General features: G+C 40.2%; 1 protein-coding gene across 1 annotated transcript; it reads right to left on the reverse strand.

Moving 5' to 3' along the window:
* Positions 1 to 193: 193 nt before the first annotated feature.
* On the reverse strand, positions 194 to 10,226 carry clu (clusterin). The gene is made up of 10 exons (XM_056428385.1): positions 10,145 to 10,226; positions 6,574 to 6,734; positions 6,089 to 6,237; positions 5,265 to 5,435; positions 4,234 to 4,404; positions 3,635 to 3,836; positions 3,376 to 3,516; positions 2,319 to 2,545; positions 1,609 to 1,766; positions 194 to 807 (listed from the first exon to the last, which is right to left on the reverse strand). The coding sequence occupies exons 2-10, from the start codon at positions 6,686 to 6,688 to the stop codon at positions 795 to 797; spliced, it is 1,347 nt and encodes a 448-aa protein (XP_056284360.1). The 5' UTR covers positions 6,689 to 6,734; positions 10,145 to 10,226; the 3' UTR covers positions 194 to 794.
* Positions 10,227 to 11,840: the final 1,614 nt, after the last annotated feature.

The following is an 11,840-nucleotide window of genomic DNA, read 5'->3' on the forward strand; positions in this document are numbered from 1 at the left end:
GCTCTCATTTTCTCATTTAGCTCCTTAACAGGCCCCCCGGGCTCCCTGAATAACCGTTGTTCGAAGTAACACAATTCACCAACATGTGGTTCCATACAACAGAAAATATGTGATTGACAAAGGTGTTTATGACTCTTAATGCATCAATCAACATTGAGAATACAACAGTCAATAGAAACACAAAGACACTGAATAGGTTGAGCAGGTTTTATTAATGTCTATTCTTTCATGATAGACTCTTGTACAGAGGGGCTCAAAGCGATCCAGAGCATCATCACCTCCTGTTCCCCGACTTAGATCTCTCCACTTCGTGAGTTTAACGCCAGATAACCAACCAACTCAGGTCACAGCGACATCGACTTATAAACAGCTTAAATTCACTTGCTCTAAACTTTAGTTTTCTACAAATCTTTGCAACAAACCAAATGTTTGTTCTAATGTGGCAAAAGACATATCTGTATATTCTTCATGCGATAGAGAGGCTGAATGCAAAGGAAAAAAGTCTTTCAGACTTGATGACACACATTTGAAATTTGAACAGAAATGCAAGCAGAATTTATTGAATACTATGAGCCCTTGTTGCAAAGCCAGCTCACATGTATGAAGGCCTTTATGATGCAGTTTAGACATAAGCAGGCCTGTATCTACATCTATGGAATGTCTCCTCTTCCAGAGGGACAAAGAGCTATAATGTGACGATATACATTTTCAGTTGTTTGCCAAAGCAGGACTCCAAGAGGATCGACAACAGAACCGGGTTTTATTTCTTCTTCTTCTCTGGTATGTTCATGACGTTATTTGACCACACTGGAAAAAACAAAGAGAAGGAGATCAGAGATCGTGATTCTTTAAATCCTGTCGCCCGTAGAAAGTTGATTTCCAGTCCAGGGTTGTAACACTGTAATGAGTCCTTCTGTACACATGACATCTCTTGCTTCTGTCCATCCTGGAGAGGGATCCTCCTCTGTTCCTCCTGAAGGTTTCTTCCCTTTTTTCCCCTGTAAAAAGGTTTTTTTTTCTATTTCTTGGGAGTTTTCCCTGATCCGATGTGAGGTCAAAGGTCAGGGATGTATGTGTACAGACTGGAAAGCCCCTATACCAAATAAACTGAATTGCATTGTTTTGGGATAGCAGACAACGAAAGAGCCATACATGGATAAGAACCTAATATATCTTCAAAATGTTGCCGTTGTCCAGCGTTAAAGTTTAATCTAGACCTTTAAACCATAGTTAAAAATGCAAAAAGTCAAAGTCCAGTTAGTGTGTACGATGATCTGCTGAGGAAGACCACAAGATGGAATCAAGTCCTAAAGTGAGGGATTTAGACAACTCAAATTTAAAATTAGAAAATAAGATCAAAGATCGCAAATAATTTACTGAAAGGCAATTTAAGTAGGATTTGTAGTTTTAGTTTACTAAATAACTGCAACTCTGCCCTGTTCCTTCGGTCCACTGCCTTTACTCTCGCAGCTCCGTTGTTGGTGAACTGGAGGACATTGTGTCAGCTCAATGTGGAGAAACACAATCAAGTCACAAGAAAAACATACGAATGCTTTGAGGAAAAAGTCGTCGACCTTTTGAAAACCCCCCGCTGTGCTCGACACTCACATGCTGGCTTCCTTGTAGCGGTCCAGCGCCTCCTGGGCCACCACCTCGGAGAACTTGGGGTCGGTCCAGAGGATGTCGCTGTCCACGCTGAAGCTCATGGGCGGAAAGTCGAAGAGCTGCACGGACACGTTTGTCCCCTCGGTGTTTGTGATGTTAACCTGCAGCACAGTTTCATCCGTTAGTGGCACCGCACGTCTGCACGGCCTCAGCAGACGTGCGGTCCCAATGCTGACGCACTTCAAGCTGTTCATGTGCAGATTATGGTGGTTTTTACTGCTCCCAGTCGCATTGTTGCTACCACAAAATAAAATGTGAACATCATTTATCGTATTAAATCCAACTTGCACGGTGGTCGTCAAGCCAAACGTATGTGAGTGGAAGGATTTATGCCACAAAATGAAACTTTTAAACAATTAAAATAACCAAAGAAATCCTAAAACATGTGCACTGTTAAACACAGTGTCCTAAATTCATCATGGAAGATTTTTTTTTTTGTAGATGCATATAGTCCTTTATAATCTCATCACATGTTTCTTATTTCTCTGCTGACCCTCCCAAAAAGATATTCCTTGATTAATTTTCTCAAACTCAGCTTGTTATGAATTTGAAGTCTTTTCTGATTTAGGAAAGCTCCATCAGCGACGACACAACTAACAAATAAAAATGTCACGCGTGACAACGACGCATCGGTTGTGGCTTCTTCTTCGTACCTCGTGGACCCGGAAGACGTGGTCCTTGGTGCCGGTGCTGTTGGCCAGAGACGACACCCAGCCGAACTCCCTGTTGAGCTGATCCAGGGTGGAGGAGGTGTTGAACATCTGCTCCTTGAAGGTCTTCAGGAGGCGGCTGTACTGCTGCGTGAAGCGCTCGGCCGAGGCCAACGCCTCCTCCAGCTCCTCCTTCAGAGGGCCCTCCAGAGGCCTCACCCCGGCGCAGTCTGTGAAGCATCATCATCATCAACCAGCGTCATCACCAATCTCTACACTGGGATTATATTCATTAGAAGAGGACACATTTGTTTCAAAGCATGTTTTAAATATTGTTTTGCAATTTGATCCAAGATAATGTCACGTCTGACAAAGACTTCCCCTGCAGTGTGTTTAAAGTGATCACTTTTTGTCCCAAAATGTTATTACAGGTTAAAATATTTTACCATTTGAAGCTCTTCCTGTTTCCAAAATGATGATACATCAGGATTGTGTTGCTTTAATAAAAGCATTTTAAGTGATGTCGTCCTTTTATAAAGTTCTTTGGTTCCCCTGATTTAGTTTGTCTGTTGTTTTTAATTTTTATATTTGTATCTTACCATTCTATTTGTTTTGCCTTGATTCTCTGTAAACTCTGTTTTTAAAGGTGCTATATAAATAAAGTTATTATTGTTATTATTATTATTATCTCTGTAATATACATGTAATAAAACTTTAACCTGCTGGAAATTCACTTGGTCACTGCCTTGTGTATATATTTTCTTCCCTCTGTATATTTAGTATTAGTATTTAGAATTGTTATTGTGTTTTTAAAAGGACAAACGGACCTCATCTCACCCACCGAACCCTTTGGGTAGTTTTTATTATTATTATTATCATTAAGTTGTTTTAATACATCTTACACTACTCATTCAATCTTTGAGGACGTTGTTCATATTTGATCCTAATTCAACATATCTGTCCTAAGTAGTGCTCATGATTTGTTTTGATCTGCAGCCCATATGTTGTCCATCTTGTATCCCAGAACAGAATAAAACACGTGGTCAGAGAGTGATGTCACCGATATGCTGGATCTCTTTGCATTTCTGACACTCTTCGCGGAACTTGAGGCAGCCGGCTGAGTTGCGGCGGATCTCTCTGCAGGTCATCCTGCCGCTGCCAAAAGGTTTGGTGATGACCACGTCCTCGTTCACGCTGCCGTCTGCGCGACCACACACACACACACACGCGCCGTTGTTAGGCGATTAAAACCGCCCTCCAACCTTATCAAAGCTTTCTGAATAAATGAACGGGGCGTCGGAATATGTGCGACCATGCACCTTCGCTAGGAGCCGTGTCCGAGTGGACGTCGGCCATGGAGCCCATGGAGCTGAAGAGGTTCCTGCCCATGTCCATCATGGGGGAGAACATGTCCTGGAAGCCGTGCAGCGGATCGTTGAAAAGAGAGCGAATGCTTCGGCTCGGTCCCAGGAAATTGGGAAAAAAGAACACTGGGGTGCTGAAGTGCACGTGATTGGCCACCTGAGACACACACACACAAAAACAACAACAACAAGTGAACTTGTTTGTTCTGCCGTTAGTGTGCTGTTGCATCCGTATCTCTTTCTTGTTGGCGCAAGATTTAAGATCCATAATCATGATTCAGCAGAATGAGCTGAACACAAAGTTCCCTGAAAAATGATGATGATGATTTAAACTTGGGTTTCAGAGATTTCAAAGCTGATATTATCAGATGTTTGATTTTTTGTCGCTTAGTCTGTTCTCGACTGTCGAAACAGGGCTTCCTGAGATTCTTAGTTTAAGGTAATTGTACACAAATAAAAATGTACCAATGAGTACTTTATTCCATTCCTGCCAATATATTATGCTAAATCCTACATGTGTGTCTGTGTCCATCGGTCCATCAAGCAAATACTACCTTCAAACTCTCTGAAAACAGGTTGTCCACAACATCGGTCATCTCTGTGAATTGTTCCTGCAGGCTGTTGAACACTTTGCGCTGACGCTGCCCCTCCTGCTCCAGGACGCCTGTGTTCTCCCCGTTGATCCAGATGGAGAAGGGAGACGTTCTGTTCAGCAACTCCTCCAGCTGCAGGTCAAGGGACAGCTTTTCATTTTAAATATCATCTTATTTTGAGAGAAAGTGGATGGGAAAGAGTGTTGCAGTACGAGTGATCAGGCTCGTGTTTCTGATGCTGATACTCATCTTTGTTGTGGTATTTTTAGTTGTGCCATGTAATAATATTACATTGGGCTATTTACATGTCCCTGACATTCCACAGTATTTACTATTAATTGACAAGAAAAGTGACTGAAATTATTATTTTAATCCAAAGATATTACTCATAGGCAACATGTTTGCATTACGGTCACTTTAGTTTAAAGGGTTCTTTGATTCTCAAAGCAATATGTAACTAGAACGGGCACTCAGTAGAGCACATACCTTCGCATATTACAATATTGGGCATTGAATTATGAACATTTTGGCATTAGTTGCATGCCAATTGGATATAAATTGACCGCGCTATGGTAAAAATACGATTTTGACCTTTTCATGACCTTGACCCGATCGATCCCAAAATCTAATCAAATGGTCCCCGGATAATAACCAATAATCCCACCAAATTTCATGCGATTCAAGAAGATTTTGACTTTTTTCATGACCTTTGACCCGATCGATCCCAAAATCTAATCAAATGGTCCCCGGATAATAACCAATCATCCCACCAAATCTCATGCGATTCGGTTTAATACTTTTTTACTTATGCGAATAACACTCACGCATACAAATACACGGCGAGCAAAACATGACCTTCCGCATTTTCAATGCGAAGGTAATCAATGAAACGTCCCCCTTATAGAGGGAGGCAGCTAACAACTGGATTATAATCTAAGCCCAGATGTCTAATGTAGGATGAGCACATGCTTGTGTGCATGCGATGGTCTGACCTGGCGGCCCACCAGTCCAGATCCACTGCTGCATGTCCGGGAGTAGTACTTCACGCAGGTGTTCTTCAGACAGGGCTTGCACTGCTCCCACAGAGCCCTGGTGGTCTCGTTGCAGACCTCCTGCTCCTGCTCCAGTTTGGCCTCCATCTCTTGAGCCATGAGCACGGCTTCCTGTCGGGAAGCAGGAACAAGGAATTCATCGGGCACGCTCTTATTTTGGTGGGATCCTGAGAACTCATTGCTAATTGTTATCGTTGTAACTGTGACACGTCGTGTCAGTTAGAACAAAGTGATTGTAATATAATAAAATATATTTACATTCTGTTCGTTTGAAGATTGTTTTCAATACAGTGAAAGAAACTTCTTACTGCAGCAGTTCAACTTGATAACACCCGGTTATTGAACCCTTCTTCGTTCTTGCAGAAAGTGGTTAATATACAGACGGCAATAATCTTCTTTAAAAAAATCATAATTTTCAGTCTTTTTTTAGTCAGTAAATGGAGAAATTACCCCCCTCAAAAAAAGTATTGTGAAGCCGGAACATTGTTGTGGCGTCATTATACGCGTCTGCTCAATTACAGATATTTTGTATTTAAATTTTCACTTGATGAAAAAAAAGGTATGACCCTGTGTTCCTGTAATCGCATCATAAGATGTATACAACAACAACAACAACATAAACCAGTAAACCAGTGCATCATATTGTATCACCGCCTGTATATATGTATGAAATAAGCACTGTTAATGTGTTTATCATTAGTAAATCCATAACATATTACAAACCCATCTCATTTGCATCAGTGCTGATATCTGACTGTTTCTACCTCTTTCTGCTCCTTGGTTTTCTCCAGAACATCCAAAACCCTCTGGTGGTCCTCCGAAGATGTCTGCATCACGCTCTTCATCTCCTTCACTCCGTTAACAGCGGTTTCAATCTGTTTATCCAGATACTTTTCTCCCTGGAGTGAGATCTCTGTCAAAAGCAAACGCGACATATTTACGGCCGACTCCTGACTTTCAGATTATTTAATGACAACATTTATGTGGGATGTTTTAGTTTAGTTGATTTTCTTTATTTATATGTAATATTATTTAAGATATATAATATAAGTGGCATATACAGTGGCATCACAGTGACATCACAGTGGCATCAGGGGACTCTCAACTCGATACAGGACTCTACTTGTTGTGTTTTTCAGAAAAAATATATAGAAAAATAATTTTTTCATTTACTATTTTAGTTTGAGTTCTGCAGGCTTTTATTTTTAGTCTGTTATTTCTGCTGCAGCCCCAAATCAGGTTGACTTACGGTTCAGATCTTCTTTGGATGGAGGAAGGAGGCAGTTAACTGAGGCCAGAAGAAGAGCCACCACGGCCACAGACTTGGACCCCTTCTTCTTCATCATCATCATCATCATTAACATCCTCTCTGACTCTCACGGGGCCAGCAGGCAATGATGAGAAAGTGACCTGGAAAAAAACAACAACATGACCAACCAGTTCTGGCTTTCCGTGTGATGCTGTTGTAATACCGCTCCATCGCCTGTAGGGGGCGACACGCGCTGTGAAGAAAGCAGAGACCTACGCAGGAGAAAATAACTTTATTAATCAGCAGTTTTCCGTCCCTACTCAGCACAACATAAAAATAACAGCACTGATCAATACTTATTAATAATTTAGACTCATGTAATTGAACCATGCACCTCTTCTCCTGTTTCATGCACCAAAAGGACAAACTGACCAAACTGACCTCAGATCAGTGTTCCCTGTGACTTTGATCAACTGAGCATTATATAAGCTAACAGCAGGCCATTTCTCTGTTTACTCAGTTTCTCTATGACGTGATTGTTTTTTTTCTTCATTTTGGGACATTTATTTCCTTTCTTGAAGAGTGTCTGATGATAACATGTACACCCTATGTGCATAACACCAGGAAGTGATGAGCTTAATTTATCTAGTCAGGTAGAAATAAATCCAGAATTGCGTCTAATGCTTACAACTTAAATTGCTGCATTTTGTTTGTTTAATCTGAGCATAATCAGAAAAGTTAGTGTTGAGCCTCGGCCATGTTTGAATTGTTCCTTCTTGTGTTTTTCTAGAGGAAGATTTAACTGGAGAGGAGGAAATGCGTTCATTTAGAGGTGAAGGCCAGATACACACCCACCCACCCACACACACGCACACACATCATCCTGTGCGACGACATTGAAGTCGTTCCAAACTACATCTCTGCTCTGGAATACTGGCATCGGCCGTGTGGTTACGCCGTGAGCAGAGGAGGCTCCGGGAGAGTCTTGAAATACATTTAGGATTAGAGCAGTCAGTTCCTCCAGGACGCTGGTCTGACACCAGACATCTTTTTAAACCCGTCTCTGGATCTGTCGCTTATCTTTCTAACTCCATCCTCTTTAAATGTTCTACTCTTTCAACTTATTTCCTTCTCTCTCTGTCTCTGTCAGCCTCTCTTTGTTTAATAACAGAGCTGGAATTTTACAAGGAGGCCACAGGGTCTGCAGAGAGTAACAGACGTAAACCTGGACACACATCTGTAGTCATTTTACGTGTCTTTTAGGGCCTCTTGGGTGTCCACCTGGTTGGTACGTGTCTCCTTGAGCAACATTTTGTAGAGGAAGGCCAGGGGGGCTCCTGACACTTTAAAAAAATCAATGAAATTGTGTGGTAAAAAAAGCATTTTATGACCTTTTAGATACATTTCTCTGCAACTATTATAGGTCTTATAAGGTAGAGCCTGTTGACAGCCTCCCACTGGGTCTAGATAAAGCAACAATAGCGAACAGAACGTCTGTGTTCAGAATATGTGGATGAAGAGAATACCAGACGTATCGATAAGAGAATGACACTGTGAAAATATGTCCTCTACGCTCCGTCCAATATGGCCCCCACTTGTGAAATTGCAGCCGGCCATGACACAGCATCCCGCTTCTTGAAGCGGCTCGGCAGTTATCATAACAGGAGCTTTATTTGATTGCACCTATTAAACAAAGTTTCTATTAGTTAAAAAGCATGCCAGGACAATGGAAATATTAAAATCAGTGACAAGCCAGAATGATGGTATATATAACCTCTCAGAATCTTGGTGCTTTCATTCTGCAGTGAAAAACAAACGAAAAGGTCTGAACGCCCACCTGGGAGCTCGGAGCCCCGTCCCACTTTCTCCTCTTCAGCCGGATGAGCTCATGTGTGTTTACGAGTTTAACACATTCAGCGCAGCAAGTTGCAGCCGCTTACGCAACGAGGTCAATATTCATGTGACAATAAGCTTTAATCACAGCAGGCCGGCTACTGGAAGGTTATAAACAGGGGCAGACTGGGACCAGCGAGACTTTTAATGGGAAACCCCCCACAATGAGTCAGACTTTGAGGTGCAGCTGGAGGAAAGAAGGAGCAATGGATAAAAAGAAAACAGACAGAGCCAGAAAGAGTTAAACAGGCAGAGACAAGTTGACGGAGAGAAAGATAAACAAATATAAAAAAGGAGAGAAAGGTTAGGTAAATGGCGTTGCGGATGTCTGTTTGCTGCTTGGCAGCTGCACATCGCAGTGACACCACTGGAAGAATGCCAACTGACAAACCCTGCAGATGTTGCCTCAGGGCCTTCTAGAAAGTTCAGCTTCACCAAATTAAATGCAGTAAACATCAGACACTTAGTTTGAGTCTAAAACTAATTTATCCTACATTGCATAACAATACATGTAAGACTCTATAGTAATACTCTATTAATATTTCAATTTGTATTATTGTGTCATTATATAACTTGTTAGACTATAATGTGGTATTATTTTTCTTTACTTTATTCAGCGTGCAGTTCACATCATTATATATATGTATATATATATAATGATGTGAAATGTATATATACAACTTTAATATCAACTGAAATGTTTTTGTGAATGAATTGCTTAAAATTGACCAACACGGTTTTTGAAAAATCTATTTATAATTGATGTTATTCCTAACTTTATAGTTTTATTTCACTGTGTTGCTGTGACACATGAATACAATAAAATGTGATGCTATATTTTTCCGTAGTAACATTTTTACATCAGTTGATAACTGCAGCTGATGCTTGTTTTTCACGATTGATTAATTCCTCTTCTCTTTCTGTCCCAAAGCTACGCAGAGAATAATGAACTAATCTGGATCATTTGAGCTCCACTTGCCACCAATGGGACCGTCACGTGTGACCTCGTTTTGGCCTCATTTTATGAGTTTGGAGATGTCTGCACCCAAAGGATTCACATGTCATGTGGTTGCAAAGGAATTAGGGTCAGTTTTAATGTTCAACATCTTCCATTTTCAGAACTGTTAATATTGCAAATAGCTCCTCTACATATACATGTGGAAGACTAATATTATACCTGACAGCATTTTCTTTAAATCCTCTATTCCTGTACTCAACACTTATAGTTCTGTATCAATAGCTACTTAATATTCATATTTAAAAGTTAGTATTGCTGCAGGGTGCGCCTCGCCTAAAGTGTATTAAAGTAAACATATGATGTCATCTACCCTAATCCAGTTGTTTTGATCCAAAAACGAAGGTCACACCCATGAATGAGTAAGTAACACATAACAACACATGTCACATGGTCAGCCATGAAGTCTGCACGAAGAAAAACAACTGACAGAATTAAAATAGAAATACAAAATATAAAAAACAAGCACATTATACATTCGAATTAAAGTTAGAAATTTAGTAATTTCATAAACTGAAACTGGAAAATGCGTTGCACACTGTTCTCATTTCTCAGGGTTAGGGTTAGGGTTAGGGTTAATACAGAATATAAAGATATAAAGATTTCCCTCTGAGCATCACCGAGCTGCAGACTCCCAAAAAAATAAAAAGCCCTCTGACTCACCTCTGTTGGTTTCCTGCGACTCGAAACCGTGTGGAGCTGACCCAGTCTCTCTGCTGCTCGTTTTTATACCAGCGGAAAATGGGGACGGTGCAGACACGTGACTCATGCAGCCCGACGCGGCCACCGTCAAGATACTGCAAATATAAAAGCGAGATTCCGGTTTACCTTTCAAAATAAACTTCTTTCAAGAAGGTTTCTTTTTGAGATACAGATAACAGGTGAACATACAGTTTTAAAGCACCAAACTCACATAGGATGCTTTTTTTTCTTCGTTTTTTTAGAAATACTAATACCACACGGTACAAATACTCCGACACTAGTAATGCCCTGAAAATGTTGCTCAAGTAGGCAACACATTATGGTCGCTTAAGAAGTGTATCAGGATCATGTATTGTGTTTTAATCTCAAAGCAGGATTTTGCATTTATTGTGTACTTAGTTGAGGTATTTGGAGCACATTTCAAACTATTTGTATGCAAGTAGATATTTATTTCTATTTGCTTAATTTTTTTCCTCTACCAATCGATATATATATATATATATATAGAGAGAGAGATAGATAGATATAGATAGATGAGACTTTTCCCTGAGGCTAGCATTATGTGTTTATGTGTTTGTATCTATGTATAATATATGTAGTCTCTGTTATGATGTTTAACTCTACTTGACTTGATGCTCGTGATCTGAATCATCCATAATTTGTCAGAAACCAAATAATACTAATACATATTGTTTACAATTCAATCAGTTTTTAGTGGACTGGAGTTTACCCTCCATAGATTATAGTTCAATTATGATAACTCATTCGTTTTCATAAAAAACTCATTTTAGGTTCATTGGAAAAATCTAAATAAAAATGTCATCAGTTTCATTTTTTTTTTCATGGAGTGATGTAGATAAATAGAGATGAGACACCTGGGCTCTTCGGGGTCACATTGACCAGCCCTTACTTCGTGTTCCCGGTCCAATAAAGGTATTTAGTCGAAAAGTGAGAAGATAAGTAACATTGTTTAGTCTGGAAAGTGTTGTTCAATGTGGAGACGGGCACATAAGGCAGGATAGAGAAGGTTCCCATAACTAACACCTGGTTGTGTGTGTGTGTGAAAGAGAGAGAGAGAGAGAACTATGTGGTGAAATAAATATCTATCTATCTATATATATATAAATATGATATCTTTTTATTATTTTATTATATTGATTACACTAAATAAGGTAAGCAGGAGTGGTATACAGAAAAAGTACTTACAAATATTTTTCCAAGACTTTTAAACGGGACAATTTGACCCACAACATTACAAGAGGGTAAAGCACAACATAACATGTTTTTATTCATACTTACTACATGTTTGATTAAATACAGTGTTGTTCCAGCACATATGGTCCATGGTTTTCGGGACGCTCCAGACCAACAGCAGACATGTCACACAGGTGTGACTCAGACATGTCACACAGGTGTAACTCATTTAATTAACGAAGGCTCTACTAAGTGTCCCAGTTATTAATGTCAGCGAGCAATGCGACTGGTCCCTGAAACTGTGACTCATAAATGCTCTGCAGCAGGCACGTGCACAGACATTTTGGGAGGCAGGTGCTCAAACCAAAAAAAAGGGCACCCATCGTCAAAAATGTTGAGTGACAGAGTTGAAGCATAAGCAGCATTACACTAGTGAAGCTGTCCTCGACCTGCGTTTCCTCTG

Source organism: Pseudoliparis swirei, chromosome 12 (genome assembly GCF_029220125.1).
Source record: "Pseudoliparis swirei isolate HS2019 ecotype Mariana Trench chromosome 12, NWPU_hadal_v1, whole genome shotgun sequence".
NCBI classification, from domain to species: Eukaryota; Metazoa; Chordata; class Actinopteri; order Perciformes; family Liparidae; genus Pseudoliparis; species Pseudoliparis swirei.

Bases quoted from the DNA above. Each gene is read 5' to 3' on its own strand.
- clu (XM_056428385.1), bottom strand. From the start codon at position 6,688: ATGTTAATGATGATGATGATGATGAAGAAGAAGGGGTCCAAGTCTGTG. The intron at 3,837-4,233 runs GTAGTATTTGCT...TGTGTGTCTCAG, and splicing joins TGTTTTCAGAGAGTTTGAAG to GTGGCCAATCACGTGCACTT. The intron at 2,546-3,375 runs GTGACATCACTC...GATGCTTCACAG, and splicing joins CAAAGAGATCCAGCATATCG to ACTGCGCCGGGGTGAGGCCT.